Source organism: Chelonia mydas, chromosome 9, assembly GCF_015237465.2.
Source record: "Chelonia mydas isolate rCheMyd1 chromosome 9, rCheMyd1.pri.v2, whole genome shotgun sequence".
Taxonomy (NCBI): Eukaryota; Metazoa; Chordata; order Testudines; family Cheloniidae; genus Chelonia; species Chelonia mydas.
Genome location: NC_057855.1, coordinates 90,348,643 through 90,364,859, shown reverse-complemented (window position 1 = coordinate 90,364,859; position 16,217 = coordinate 90,348,643). Strand labels below are relative to the sequence as shown.

The 16,217-nt window shown below is 44.5% G+C and overlaps 1 protein-coding gene across 4 annotated transcripts in view; it reads right to left on the bottom strand.

Annotated features, from left to right (window-relative positions):
• Positions 1 to 16,217, bottom strand: part of CD99L2 (CD99 molecule like 2) — an 84,704-nt gene that overhangs the window by 14,327 nt on the left and 54,160 nt on the right. For 2 of the 4 annotated variants that reach the window (XM_037909700.2, XM_043523027.1), the window contains exons 4-10: positions 16,059 to 16,124; positions 15,037 to 15,075; positions 10,599 to 10,691; positions 8,540 to 8,623; positions 7,077 to 7,169; positions 5,752 to 5,793; positions 2,693 to 2,758 (exon numbers count right to left, since the gene is read on the bottom strand). In XM_037909700.2, the coding sequence (XP_037765628.1) occupies positions 2,693 to 2,758; positions 5,752 to 5,793; positions 7,077 to 7,169; positions 8,540 to 8,623; positions 10,599 to 10,691; positions 15,037 to 15,075; positions 16,059 to 16,124 (483 nt within the window). The remainder of the gene's footprint in view (positions 1 to 2,692; positions 2,759 to 5,751; positions 5,794 to 7,076; positions 7,170 to 8,539; positions 8,624 to 10,598; positions 10,692 to 15,036; positions 15,076 to 16,058; positions 16,125 to 16,217) is intronic. The other 2 variants (XM_037909701.2, XM_043523029.1) reach the window with 1 other exon arrangement.

Here is a 16,217-nt window from a genome sequence, read left to right as displayed (position 1 = left end):
CAGCAGAGAATCCCAGCTGTGATGATCCTTGTTGTTTTATTGCATCTTCTACAAACTGTGAAGCAGTGACCTTTATTCAGGATGCACTTCGGTACAATGGGACCTGTGCCACAGACCGTAGCTCAGAACCAGAACCTGGCTTGCCAGGCCTATTCATTCTTTCGCCGTAAGGTAGGATCAGTTCCAGGGATTTGATGACTCTTCCTCTCCTTTCTCTTTGCTTTTGTTGTGAAGACTTAAGACATCATACATATTATCAGAGGAGCCGCCTTAAGTGGGTAGTCCTTTCTGTAGGGCAGATGAGCTCTCTATACCCTATTCCTGTGCTAAGCAATGGTTTGCGCAGTGACGACAAAGGGATGATAACTGACATGCTGTATGGAATCACACAGCACACTTGCACTGTCAATAGAAAAATGTGCAACTAAGCTCCATAATGCCAAGGAATCTCTACTTCGCCTGACACCTATTTAAACCCCCTGCTTTCCCTGGAGAAACAGGGTTAGGAGGAAAAGTTCCCTCCAAAATCTACAGTTAAATCACTCTAAATAAATCTTGAATTTATGGAAGCGGGTCAGCATAATATTAATTACTCCAATGCAGTTTGTCTTTAGCGCAGTTTGTTGACTGGGCTGGAGGTATTCATCTTTTGAATTTCCCTATTTTAATATTTAATATTGTGGATCTTCACAAACATGCAGCCTGATGTCTTCATTTTAACTCTCAATAACCAGTAGTGAGTGGTAGAAAGTTGAGGGAAACTTTTATCTTTTCTACCATGAGAGGCAAAATGTCTGTATTTTCAAAATACTAGTCATGAAAGCCAATTCCCCAAACCAGTTCCCAATGCTGTGGGACTCTTGTCCTTGACTACACTAGAAGTTGGATCATTCCTCAGAGGACTTTTCAACCCATAGGTGAAACCAGTACTTCCTAACTGATGAAGAAGGCCTCACCCAACACCTGCTGACATTAAGGAACACTGACTTCAACAGGAGCAAAAGCACATTCTGACAGTAGGTCATTGCTTGGGGTTCATCCTAGAAGGAAGATGCTATCTGGTAAAATACAACTTTTGGAAGTTTAGTTGATATCCATTAAAAATAAAATAATCACTCCTCAAATAACTTAAAGCTAATTAAGGAAACTAATTAGTTGGGGGCAATGGGGGGAAGGGGGGCTAAGTCATAAATTGTAACTGTTTTTGGAGTTAAAGAAACCAATGGTCCAAAGGTTCTCTCCTTCCTGCCAGTGGGCTACAAGTTTGTTCCTTGCCATTTTCCTCCTCCAATGTCTCAGTGGGTAATCCAGAATCATGTTAAAAAGGCTACTCTGGAATCATGCCACAAAGGAGAGGTGGCTGAAGTGACCTGTGGACAAGCTTAGGGTGGCATCCTTTATCAGCAGAGCTGCTCTTCCCTCCTGTACTGCAATCGATGGCATCCATACAGGACACAGTGCTAATAAGGGAACAAATTCACCTGCATAGGTTTCTCTTCCTTGCATTCCTAAAACTTCCCCTGGTCTTGGAGGCCATGAAGGCTGCAGACACCCTGCGTTCCTCTCTCCTTTGCTTTGCTGGGATGAAGCTAATGTGCCTCTTTGCCAGAGCTAGCCATGGTCTTTCCCCGTGGCCATAACACACTTCTCCTTTGGCAAATTTCCTAGCTTCAAGCTAGTTCTATTGGGAGCAGAAGATTCAAAAAGGAGTCACGTGCCTTTCTGGAAAGTCTCACTGCAGAAGTTTTCAGCTTCTGAAACTACCTCCCCATCAACTTTCTATAAGCCTTGCTGGCAGTAATGCTTTTCCATCTCCGTTCCATGAAAGGCCTTAGCATGGTGCTTGATCCTAGTCTCTGTTTCCACCAACATCTCTTAGCTCAAGGACCAGGACTCGCTTGTGTTGTCTGTTAGTGATGCAAGGCTCTACTGCAGTGATTTAAGTACAAGAATTTACGCATGTGACTCCTTATCAGTCTCATTTTCCGCTCCAATTTCTCCACTGCCTTTTGCGCAGGGTGCTATACTAGATTAGCTGCTCAGATTATATTACAACTGCTTTCAGTGGAGCAAGAGAACTGGGGAAGGCTGGGGGGTGGAAGTGGGTGTGAAAGTCTTGCACCTGGATTTGGCTGCCAGCTGCTGAATGACAGATTCACCCATACTGGTAGCAGCCACATCATGGAAAACAGATGATTTGGCGACTATAACCAGACACTGCAGATGTAATTATAGGTGACTATAGCACACAGTGCAGGTAATTATATCAGGCATGAATACACCATGGTACCTGAGCACAACATTAATACCTAGGCCATTGTGTTGCTTAACATAATAACAACAATGAAAGAACTGATAAATGAATCCATCTTATGTCTTTGAGACTAGTTATTCTGGATTTAGATTGACTTCACTTTGTTTCTCTCACAAACAAATGAAAATGAATGCTGTAGCAATATTTAAAAGATCTATTACCGCACCTAGCACAATGGGACTCTGATCCTCATCGGCGCATGTAAACGCTACCACAATGTAAATAACGATGAAATACCAGTCTGTCCACTCACTACACCCTCTATCTCAGTTCTATCACCATTCCTAGTCTCCAAATGGAAGGGTCATACTGTGTATTAACTGACCTGGGGTATAAACAAACTATAATGGACTTGGTCAGCAGAGTGTAAAGACCTACCTTTCTTCTTATCAGGATGGTACTCCCCGTCGTCCAGAACCCCAGCCAGATCGTCATCTGAAAATGCTAAAACAAACAAACAAAAAGAACCCCAAACAAGATGTGCTGACTTCCTGTAACTTAGACGTTGCAATATGTTACATATTCAAGGCCTTTTATTGAGTAGTTCAGCTATATCTACTAACCCTGGTACCCAGAAAGCTCTCTGCGAAACTATCCAGAAGGGTTGCAGGTGGCACTATTGTATTTGTAGAGAGTAGGAGAGGGTGAAAATCTGATAAGCATCAGCAATTAGGCATCTTGCTGAAATGTTACTTCCCTGACAGTGCCCACATTGTGCTTTGGGACTGACAGATCTGCTGGGACATGCAAAAGGGACAGTGTCTCTTACTTACAAATCTACCATCTACTACACAGCTATTCACTTAATGCCACGTTTGACCTGCATCACCTCTATGTAGATAATATAATTTAAGTGCAGTCTGTCTTCTGAACTGAACTTCATAAGTATCCCAACTCTGAATTCAAGAAGAGCTCCCATCTGTGTGGACATCTCACCGTTTCACTGTATGCCAAGTTCAGGAATGGCAGAGATTAAGAGAGTCCCATTGGTCTATTGTCTGTTCATACTTTCTATTGGTGGTCATGCAGTACTTGCTTGGGTCTGGTACATAATTGTATTCATAGAGGGGCAGATTTTCTCATTTAACTAGTAACTGAAAATATCAATACTGGTTAGTATGAAACCACAAGACATGGGGGGGAAGCATGCAACGGGAGGACGGCTGGTCTGCCAAAAGGATTAGTTCAGCAATTTCTGTATCTACTCCCAGATGCCTTTCATTGGCTTCATCCAACTTAAGCACTAGGGCCTTATTTTTGGGCTGATCCAAAACCCACTGAAGTCAATGGCACTGACTTCAATCACTTTGATTCAGTCTTTGCAGAAGTCTTGAGCACCTGCTGTTTGCGGGCAAGGCCAATGCTCAGCTCCTAGAAAAAGTCAGGCCCGTAGCTCTTCTGAAAGGGTTCTCATTGCACTCGTATCAGCTGGTACAAAATGGGCTCTGGACCAATTCTGGTTTGTACAACCCCTGGCTGCCTATTGAAAAAGTCTCCTATGGAGCAAAGAGGAACCCACTTTCAGGCATACCAGGTCTGCATTATTTACATAGGAGAGGTGCATAAAGTCTCTCAAAAATCAATTGTAAGTGAGCTGTCTCTGAAAAAGCCTCCTCATCCAAAAGTCCCAAGGGGAGTGCCCAGACCACTAGGGTGGAGATGTCTCAATCCCTTTTGCTTGAAGTTCCACTCTTAATTAATTCAATATTCATTGGGACAGAGAAGGACAATGAATGATTCTATAACCCAGTGGTCAGGGTACTTCCGTGGGATAGGGGACACCTAGGTTCAAATCCCTGTTCCAAACCAGACAGAGCAGGGACGTGAACCCAGATCTCTCGCACTCAAGAGAAGTGCTCTAACCACTAGACTATGGAATAGAAGGGTTGCACCACTATTTTTTGTGAGCAGAGACTGATTGACAGATGCCGGACTCCAGGAGAGGGTTCGTGGCTGTGAATCCAGTATTAGGCATTTAACTCTCTCTTGAAGGGTTGGGCTTAGGCCCCAATTCTCTCCTCGTCGTCATTTCCTATTGGCTACCTTAGGCAGCTCCCCGTTCAGTATGCTGGATTCTGTGAATTCTTTTGACAGGTGTCCAACTCTCCCTGTGCATTATTTGGGGTTGTGAATCTGGGTTCCTAAGGGCTTGTCTACACTACAGGGAAATTCAATCTAAGCTACGCAATTTGAGTTACGTGAATAGTGTAACTCAAATTGACGTAGCTCGGATCTACTGACCATGGGATCCACACTACTTCTCGATCCGGTGGAGTACAGGAGTCAATGGGAGAGCGATCTGCAGTCAATTTATCGGGTCTTCACTAGACGTGATAAATCGACCGCCGATGCATCAATCGCCACACGTCGATCCCCCGGTAAGTGGTAGACAAGCCCTAAGTTAAGCGCTGCACTGTTCAGTATTACAACACCTAAATCCCCCTTGTGAATCTAGTCCTGACGGCTCCTGAAAAGTACAACATGGGAACTGGAAAACAGATGGTTTCCTCGAAGAGTTAAGAATATTACATGTAAGCTACAAGCACATACTGAGCGTCCAAATTGCATCCCACAGGCTTGGCAATATTTAAGGAATATCTTCTCCCTCAAACAGGACTTAACTTCCTTGCTTGTTTGAGCTGATGATCTTTATTAAACCTCTCTTGCTTAAAAGTACCTCAACAGACAGTGTTTAATGAAAATAAATATGGAGCCAATTTTAAGGGTCACGAGGTCTGTATTTCACAACATATAGTCAGCAGACTTCATGTACAAGGGCAGCATAAAAAAGACCTTCAACCAGACTCCAGGCATTTTATTTAAGGAATAAGAGCTGGAGGCAAGAGGGAGCTTTCAGCAGGTTGTTACACTATCCCCATTCCAGCCCTGGTGGAATGCTGCTGTGTTCCTCTAGTTCTCAGCTGGTGTACAGTCCCTTAGGAACTATTGTCAACTGACATAGATTAGAACAACCCCTAGGCTGCTCTAACCAATGTGGCTGTGAAGGGCAGAGCATAACGACTCCCTGAGAGCCCCACCTCTCTCTTGTACTGAGCAGATCTTGACAGAAAAGGGTATCTGGCCTCTCATCATGGAATGCTACTACATTTGGCTTTTTTTTTTTTTTTTTTTTTTAAGTGTTACTGTAGTATCTCCAGCAGAAGGATTGTGCATGAACACATTTCTAACACAAGTAGCTGAGAGAAAATCACTGAGAAAATAAGTTTAATACATGCAAAACTGAAATTGAGAATTACAAGACAGTCCTGAATTAATAGGAAAAATAGCGTAGATATTCAAACCATTAAATTCCCAATTTATTTTGCAGATAGAAGAGGAGTAACAGAAGTTTTCAGTGCTTAGTAAAGCGCGTGCCAGAAAGCTGAGATTCATAAAAGGAAAGAGGTACGGCTGGGAGCCAGTACAAGACTCCTTACCCTGTTTTCCACCTCTTGAAGGGCTACCTTTACCTTTCGAGCCTGGAACAGGATTCTCTATTCATTAACTGATCACAGAAAACAGCATTTATGGATTTAGGATTTGCAATAAGATTAAAAACAAAACTAATAAATTGAATGGAGGCCAAAATGTAAGTTGTACCAATGCTGATTAAGACTGGGTATACGTTACCATGAGAGCGTCTAGCTTTTGAAACTTGGTACTGACACACTGACTCTTTAAATTTTCCTGAACAAAGTCTAATATATTTAAACAAACCTTGAAATCGAAGTACTTGCAAGACACCTAGCTAATAAAATCTAATGTAGTATCTGTTTATTAATTACACAAGCTGTACAGTAGTATATTCTATGCAAAGGCTGTGCAAGTCTTTTCTAGATTGGTGCTCAAGGAACAATAACTGCAGACAAATGAGTCTCCACCTGTAATATTTTGGGAATGGAAAGAGGCCTCCCATCCCAGTTAAGTCCAGCCCATATTCTATATTGGGCTGGGAATTAAGACTGCTCTGGATTTCTGTGTCTTGGTAATGACGAAGAGTCACGAGCATGTACCATTCAGTCAATAAACTATCAGGTAGGGACAACATAGCAGACCTGCCAGGAGCTCATGAGTCAGAGGGAAAATAAGAAATAAAACAAGGGGACAAATACGTAAATGTGCAAATAGCCAATGAAAAACTAGGCAAGTCCTTTAATACAAAATATATTATCTCCCTTTAATTAACTCTGCAATAACAGATGTTTCCTCTGTTATGGGCTTGATCCCTTGTTATGGGCTTGATCCATTGACTTCAGTGGAGAAAGCCCTGAATTTGCAGAGCCCTATTTGGCCTTCAGGTATGTGTGTGCCATTCTAAAGAGGGGGAGGGCGAGTTTGTATACTCTATCCAAGGGAATAACTTGGCCTGTCATGTGTAAGGGAAAGACAGGGAAATGCCATAAATTTACATGAGAGGCTAGAAGAAGCATTAGTTCTTTGAAAAAGTCAATCTCCAGCTCTTGCAGCTTTAAATCTCTCCATTTCCTCCGCCTTTGTCATTTGCAGCAATTCACTGCTTAAATGAAAGGATGCACTAAACAATGAAAACTACATAGCGACTTGATGGAGGGATGGGAAGGGTCCTTCATCTTTTGTAAATCAGCACAGGCTCCACCGTAATCATCTGAAAGGGAGGCACCATCCCAGGGGGTCTATTCTGTTCTTCCCCACTGTGTTTTGCATTCCCCCGAGTCATAAGAAAAAGGATAGACAGCTTTACGCTGCAGGATCTAGAGCAGAGTAAGAAAGTTAATCTACATACCTTCACCAGGTTTTACATTTGGTTTCCCACCGCCTTTCCCATCATTCTGATCATCTAGTGCATCAGATAAGTCAAAGTCCGCAGGATCCTTTGCTATAAAATACCATAGTGGTTACTATCTTGGACCAAACATTCCAAGGTACTTAATTCAACACTCCTTGATCTAATTCCTTAGTTCTGACAAAGGTTCTTAAGAAAGAAAATCCTCAACCCTGTCAGACAGTGTCAACGGGAAAGATGACTTTTTTTATTTTTATTTTTTTTTCAGTTTAAACATATAATATCATGGGATAGGGTGCCCAGATGTCCCGATTTTATAGGGACAGTTCTGATATTTGGGACTGTATCTTATATAGGCTCCTATTACTCCCTACCCCCTGTCCCGATTTTTCACACTTGCTGTCTGGTCACTCTATCATGGGAGATATTTGCAATTCATTTGGTTTTGTGCTCTCATGCTGGTGTTGTGATAAATGTCATGTTCTTCTTGCAGAAATTGTCTTGCATAGTGGATCAAATGCCAGGAAATCATATAAATCAAGCAGGAGAGAAAAGGGCAGAACAAAATAGACAATTCTATGTGTTCAGAGTGTGGAAATAAGGCGGAGGGGGGAATCTTAAAGGGAAAGGAAGTACTTTCTGAGATGCAGCTTTTCTGACTGAAATAGTCAGTAATGGGGGAAAACACACTGCTGTATATCCTGAGAATTTAAGTTTAAACAGAGAACAGCCTCTTACTATGTTTATTAAATGACTACTGCACAAATGTAACTGAGCTAATTGAATTTCTTGACTCTTTCACTGGCGGGAAAGTAAGATTGCTCTCTCAAAGCAGAGCAAGATTTAAAATCACCAAAACTCTGCCCACATCGCCTGGCAAAATGATTGGCTAAGAAATAGTGCTTGGTGTCCATTAGGTTCCAGAGTCAACACCTCATTGAAACGCATGGGAGAAAGTCTCAGCGACAATAATGTTTCAGATTATCTGTCTAGAATCTTGGAACTAAATTCACTGCTGGAGTAACCAGGTACAACTCCACTGACGTCTCCATTGACTTCAGTGGGGCACCTGAAACAGCACTTCATTGCTTTACGTCTGGAATGTTTTCTTCTCAGCAGTCAGGGCTATACACAATTTGTTAGTTTTGTTTTAAAACGCAAAGTAACTCTTCCTAAGTAGCTGGTGCTACCAGAGAAGTGCTGCTTGAGCTACCCAGCCAGGACCAGCTCAGTGTATCCATGGGGTAAAGGTGGATACATCAGACCCCCTACTTTCCAGGACTACTGAGTGAACAAAATAAAAGTAGGATGAAAATAAAAGGGGCTGGGTATAAGTGAGGCAGAAGGTGATTGCTGGGAGAGGTTGTGGCTTCCACCATTTCTCCAGTTTGTGCACTGCTAGCTTCTCCTGCTTTGGAACTAGCTCTTGATGTCCCATGTACCACTCAAGAACTAGCACTCACCTGGATTCTTTTTGGGTGGGGCCTTGGTGGTTTTTGGCTTCTTGGTTGTGGTGGTGTGGATCACATCCCATAAACTAATATCATCTGAAGGAACAAGACCACAACAAAGTTACATTACAAAAGCCTACCAGGCTATAAGAAGATACCCTAGCAGGCCTTTGTAGCTCCAGCACATCAGACTGGGGGAGAGGGGTGCTAGTACAATCCATGGGCCTGTGCTACAAAGTTAGGACCCTCCCATAGCTCTAGTGCTCCGGGGTTTGCTCACCTGAGATTAGCAGACACTCCTCCCTGCAATCCGTTCTGCGGAGCTACGTTCAAGTACCCATGTGCACAGAACACATTGGTACGTGTGTCTATTAGAACACATGCCATGATGGCTATAATTGCTAAGGTCTGAGGACACTGCTGAGTATCACAGGACTGTTGTTGTTGCATACATCGCTCCTTCTATGAATTCTGGGAATGGGTAAGGGAGGCTCGTTTCAAACTCCAGAGGAGTTTGGCTCATTAGCAATTCAGTAACTCCTCACTTAACATTGTAGTTATGTTCCGGAAAAACGCTACTTTAAGCAAAACAATGTTAAGAGAATCCAATTTCCCCATAAGAATTAATGTAAATAGGGGAGGGTTAGGTTCCAGGGAAAAAATTTTTGCCAGACAAAAGACTATTTTATTTATTTAAAACTTACACACGCACGCACGCACACACAGTATATGTGTGTGTGTGTGTGTGTGTGTGTGTATATATATAATATATAACAATTTAATACTGTACACAGCAATGATGATTGTGAAGCTTGGTTGAGGTGGCAGAGTCAGAAGGTGGGATGTTTCCCACGGAATGCCTTTCTGCTAAATGATGAACTCAGCTGAGCCCTCAAGGGTTAACACATTGTTAATGTAGCCTCACACTCTACAAGGCAGCACGAATGGAGGGAGGGGAGACAGCATGGCAGAGAGAGACATACACTGTGTGTGTGAGAGAGAGACACCCGCATTGCCCCTTTAAGTACGCTCACCCCACTCTAAGTACACTGCCCTTTTAAGTAGATCAGCAAGTTGAGACAGCAACTGCTGCCAGCAAGCTCCCTCCGTCCTGAGCCCTGTCATGTCCCTCCCACCCCGCTCTATGGAGATGGGATAAACGGGGGACAGGGGGGAGGGGAACATCCTGACATTAGCACCCTTCTTTCTCCCCCCCTCCACCCCGGCTGCACAACAAGCAGGAGGCTCGGGGAGCAGCTCCAAGGCAGAGGGCAGGAGCAGCACACGGCAGAGGGGAGAGGGACAGCTGAACTGCCCAGCAATTGATAGCCTGCTGGGCAGCTGCCCCACAGGGAACTTAGGGGGGCTGCCGGTCCACCCTGGTTCCAAGCCCCCACCAGCTAGCTCCAACGGGCTGATTTTTCTGCAAGCAGTGGACAAAGCAGGTGGCTGCCAAACAGCGTTATAAGGGAGCATTGCGCAACTTTAAACGAGTGTGTTCTCTAATTGATCAGCAACGTAACAATGTTAACCGGGACGACTTCAAGTGAGGAGTTACTGTACTGTGCACTTTTGTCACCCAGAGTACGATGATGATGATGATTATAGTACATGGGCACTCCATCAATAGAGATTAGATTCCAATGTGAGTTGCATTCAGTGCTGGAATATCCATTATCTTCTGCCCAATGAGGAGGGACTACCACACTTAGTTAAAAAGATTATCCAATGGTTAATATTGTGCATTACTAAATCTCTCTTGTAAGGGTGTTTTAATAGCCAGGAAGGACTCAGTCATGGCCCCAAAGCACTGTACGGACACTAAAACTAAGTCTCCATCCCCCTTCTAGGTAGGACTCTAATGCCAGCATTTTACAGATTAAGTGATAACACAATAAGTGTTTGTGCGAGCCAGGTCTCCTTGCTCTGAGTCCTGTGCTCAAAACACTAGGCAATGCTTCTTATGGTTACACTGACAAGCAGTTTCCTTCATTCACACCCCAGAGAGGAATCTTGGGCAGTGGGATGGTCTGTATGCATTCCTACAGTGCCTCAGGGAATGCAGTATTACCTGGCTTCTTTGGATAGGGTTTAGTGGTTGCCTTTCCTGGTTTTGTTGTAGTCTCCAGTGGGGTGTCAAAGTAGTCAGATAAATCGAAGTCCCCTATTTTTAAAAGGAAAAAACAAATCTCACCATTGTGTAAACAGCATGATTCTGTCAGCACGACTCTGCTGTTGAAAAGCTTTCTGTGACTGCACCAGGCAGGCGATGCAAACCATTCAACATCAACGTGAAGAGCCTGCACTGTGCAGGTCTATTATCTGCAGAACCTTATCAATGGCCCTGAGCGCACATGTGGCCCACTCCTGTGGCCAACCTCCCAGGAGCTCTGCAGCCTTAATTCCCTTTCTTAAAGGCAGCATTAGCAGCATTAGAACAATTACCTGTAGTGCCTGCTGGGAAACATGGGCTCATGGCTGCCTTGTCATGTCTCACACAGAGAAATTGTACATAGAGATCAGTGTGTCTTAATCAGTAAGATACAAAGATTCACAATAGGTCAGCTGAGAAAAGGTGTCTAGATACCCCAGAGCTCTGCTTGTTAGAATACAATCCCATTGCAAAACTTTCAGATTAAACTGACTACAACCTAATTTGCCACCTTATCTCCTAGATCTGGACCTTTTGTGTGTCCTGGACCCATTGTACTGCAATGGGGGGAGGGTTGTCCCCTTCCTCCCACTGATAGTCTCTTACAATGGACACACAATGCTGTGAAAAGTGTTAAGGAAAATGCTTGCAGTTGTCAAGGCAATACTGGAAATGCAATACAAGGAATAACTTAATTGCATGCTTTCCCAGAAAAGGGCTTTCTTTAGAACAGAGCCATCTTGCTCATTAGAGCCAGAAACGTGGTGTGTGTGTGTTGTACCCCCACTCCCCCGCCCCGTCTAGGGTTGAGCAAGTTACATGTTATCAAATTGGAGTGAGGACAGAAAGGGATTTCAGAATCTAATCAACTAGAGAAAGCTCAGAGCACAGGACAAGCCGGAGAATGGAAATGGCACTTTAAAGGGAGGGCTGCCCAAGAACATGAAGTGCCTTGGCACATCTGCCAGGCTGTGTTCTGAGGGAATCTCTGAAGGGCAGAGCTCACTAAAGGAAATTAGTTGTAAATGCCCATCTAGCTTCTGGAACAGTGCTAAGAACCTTGGCTGTGTGAGCAATTTCACAGCAGGAAAAGCATGCAGAAGCTAGACATGGAAACTGGAAAGACTCAGATCAGAACAAGAAATGACACCAATTGAATAAGAATACTTTTTAAAAAATGTTCTGGGGCAAAGGAGACGAGTTCAAGTTCTCAGTGAGGCATCTTGAATTAGACTTCTCTCACCAGGGACTGAATCCAGAGCAGGCACCCCGTGTCCGCATGTTAAAGGCATGTTGAGATATACAGCTGGCTAAATCCCAGTGTTCATAGTTCTTATCTACAGTGCAATTGCTATTTACAGAAGTGCACTGTATGGGAAAGCCAGATGTGAACTGTCAGCTGAATGCTAGTCAGTCTGCTAAACGCAAATCCTACCATGCAACTAGCAGTTCACTGCCACATATCAAAATAAAGTTGGCAGACTGCTCCTTACTACCAACCCTGCACCTGCATCCACTGACCAAAACCACGTGGATTTATGGGGTCATATCCTAGCCACATTGAAATTAATGGGACTTTTGCCATTTACTTCAATGGGGCCAGGATTTCACACCATGGTGTCTTTTTCTAATATGGAAAACTTACTGACTTTGAAAAATGGAACATGGTGTGACATTTCTGGATCATGCATGTATTTATTATGCATGCCAGGACTGGTGCTGGATCATAGGCAGGGACCAGTGATAACTGTCTATCTAGGTTCTTGTAAGGTGCCTATCACTGTGGTATCTGAGCTGGCTATTGTGAGCTTCTGAACCTTCTCCTCCCATTTCCCATTAATACACGCCTTGTGCATCCGATGAAGTGAGCTGTAGCTCACGAAAGCTTATGCTCAAATAATCTTGTTCTCCCTGTATATCTCTTTGCTCACGAACAGCTAAATGCAGCTGAATTGTTCCCCTCTACACAGTAGTTGGCTTTTGTTGGGTACTAGCTTATGGTGTAGTTCTCTTCTGGCTTTTTGTTCCTCCTTTATTTTGAATAGAGGAGAATGAAACTGAGCAGGAGCAATGGCTTCTGGCTTCCTGATCCTCCACAAGTTCTGTGCTAGCCCTGACCCTGATATATCTTAGAGCAGCGTCAGGGGCTATGGCTGCCAGAAGTCTGTCTGGGCTTCCAAGGCTTGCCAGAGCTCAGACCACGCCCCAACATACCCGTTCCACAGGGGGACATAGGAGCCAGCTATGTTGCTTTCCCGCGATTCCCTCATCCTGGGGGAACCACGAGATGGCCAGTTACGCTAGCTTTCCCACTCCTTTGCACCACCAGAATGGAGGGAAGGATCTGGCTCACAATTTTTCATTCCGATAGTTTTGATGTCCCCCATCACAAAGTTTAATCTCTTTATTCTGCTGGAGTTGTTCTTGAAGCTCAGAAATATAGTTAACACTCAGCAGATGTTACATGACATTGTTTCCACCTGGGTCTTCCTGGCATTCCTAATGAAAGCCATATTGGCCAAAGGGTTAGGCTGGGTTTGCTTTGGCTAGTGAGTGTGTTCGTTTCTGGAGCTCTCTCGCTTGCTGCAGTTTATTTCAAGCTGACGGGCTGAGCTGTTACTCAACTGGCCCGTCTACATTTCAGCTGACATTTGGCTGGAATTGAGCTGGAGAACTTGCAGATGGTAAAACTTTCACTTCATTATGAAACCAAGCAAGTTTCCTCAAATGGGTCCTGAGCAGATGCTCAAATGTGTCCGTATCTAATCAGCAAGGGCATTTGAAAAGGCACAGAGTGGGGGAAGTGTCTCCTCACAGCTAGTTAGAACTACACTGTTTCAACAGAGATTTCCTGTGTCAGGGATGATCAGAAACACGTACAAGAAAAATGAAACTGAGAATAGTTTGTTGTGTTTACACACGGAAGGAAAGAAAGCGGCTGCCATTCTTTGAGCAGGGAACATATGAGGCAGTAGGGCATTATTACTGTGGAAACAAAGGCACAAAACAGTTGAGAGACTTGCCCAAGGTCACAAAGGAATCAGCAGAAAGGCTGGGAACTGAACCTAGATTTCCTGAGTCCCAACCCAGGGCCTTGCCCACACGTCCATCCTGTGCTACAGAAGCAGATTTCAAAAAAGCTTAGAACAGTTTTAAAAAACGGCATCTATTGCACTGTACATTACACAGTCCCTGCCCAAAGAGCTTGCATGTTCTGTGTTTGTGCAGCACCACACTGTGGGGTCTTGGGCCAGACTAGGGCTTGCAGGTGCTAAGAGAACACAGATAACGTAACAGCGTCCTGCTAGCACAGCTCTTCTAAACCCTTGGTAATTCTAGTCTTGATGTGTTAATGTAACAAGTCACTGAAGCCTCTGAATGTGGTAGTTCCTGTCATGTGCACAGGGCTTGGGGCACATCTCTTGTATGTGCACAGTTCCTGTGGTAACTGCAACTCTGACCCCCTTCCTGGCTTGCTTGAGGGGGACTCAGATATCAGGCCTCTAGCCTCAGACAGGAACAGGTCTGTCTCTTTCCCTCCAGATTGAGGATTTCGGCTGCAATTTCCTCCTGCTGCTCCCTCTGATCATCTAAGGGCTTGTCTACACTTACATTTTATAGCGCTCTAACTTGCTGGCTCAGAGGTGTGAAAAATCACCCCCATGAGCGCAGCAAGTCTGAGCACTTTAAAGTGCTAGTGTAGACAGGCTCCGAGCACTGGGAGCCGTGCTGCCACCGCTCTGAGCTAATCCCCTCGTGGAGGTGGATTACCAGGAGTGCTGGGAGAGCTCTCTCCCAGCGCTCACGCACGACCACACTCACACTTCAAAGCGCTGCCACGGGAGCGTTCCCGCAACAGCGCTTTGAAGTTTCCAGTGTAGCCATGCCCTTAGCAAGTCTGAATTTAGGGCAGCACCTACAGTCCTGTTCTCCTGCAGAGACTAGAAGCGGGTGCCCAGCAACCACCCAGCCTTCATAAAGCAAAGGACTTATTCAGAACCAACAGCAATACAGAGAAAACATACCTTAAAAACAAACAGCTTATTCACATGGCTTACCAGATGACCCCCATCTTCCACCTAAGGCCCCTGTCAGTTCCTGGTTTGACCCTCCTCTATGTAAGACCAGCTACCTCCTACCACTCTCAGTTCTTTGCTTGCTAGGCCCCTTGAATCCACTCAAGTATATGCAATTTCACCCAGAGAGTGGTACAAGGTATGGGGAAACTGAGTCACGTATTCTTTCATAAAAAATAAATCTGAGGTTTCCTAGTTCTCCACAGCAGCAAATTAACCCTTTGGTTAACATGAATGTTTTCATTATTTTGTTTGAATGATAAATCAATAAGGATCCTCACCTGTTCTGCCCGATGGCTTTTTGGGCAACTTGGGAGGAGCTGTGATTTAAAAGAAAGAGGGGAAAAACTTAGTTACTAGGGTTACTTGGAAATTTGTCAACTATAACTTAGAAATAAACTACAAGAGCTTATTCATCACAGGATCCTTATACCCCATGTGTGATGTGGAAGATTACAGGATGCTTAAACCACGTGCTTTTCAACATTAATTAAATCATGGTATGAACTGAAAACCATTGTATTAGCTCTCTTTTATAGTTCATTTGCAGACCTCACTCAGGCTCTGATCCTGCAAAAATTCATGCAGGTGCTTAACTCTAAGCATGTGAATAATCCCACTGAAATCAACTGGATTATGTACAGTTAAGCACCTGTGCAAGATCGGGGCCCACGTGCTGTTCACACCAATGATAGCATTGCATGCACACAGTCAAATTCTGCCCTCAATTACCCTAATGCATGCTGCTGTCCACTGTAGCAGAGAGCGGAATTTGATCCCCTGTCAAACCATGTACTTCAAACAGAGACTAGGCAAATCAACTGCTAACAGTAAGCCCACCCCGCACCACCCTGCAAAGCCGGCTCCTGTCCCACAGGGCTAAGCCTGGCTCTCCACTCCAGGAATCGTGAGGTTGTGGTGTCACTCAGGTTTGGCCTGGGCACCCCTCTATCATGGTATGCAGGGAAAGGGAAGAGGGGAGCCAGCCGCCAGGCCATATTTGAGTGAGTGGTGGTGTGACCTGGCATATGGGCTCTCAGCAACACTCACTCAAATTTGGCCTGGCCACCCCTTCACCCTAATGACAGAAGGGCACGTGGGCCAAACCTGAATGGTGCTGTGACCCCGTGTGCCAGGTCACCATGCCCAGAGTGGGAAGCTGGCCCAGCCCTGTTGTGCAGGAGCTGCAGCTGAGTTTATTAAATCATGGACACACCAGTCTTGGACAAAATGAAGAATCATAGTATCTGACATTTTGACCACCTCCCACTCATCGTGATTTTCCTGTCAAAACGTTACTTACGTCGCTTGGTGGGAAGGTCATCCAGTGCATCTGACAAACTGAAATCATCCAAACCATCCCCATATCCTACAGACAAAGAAGTGGTATTGGCTTTACTCGTTACGCTTGACGTACGGGTCATTAAGCAGTACAGAGCCATTTGACATCCGACCCATCTAT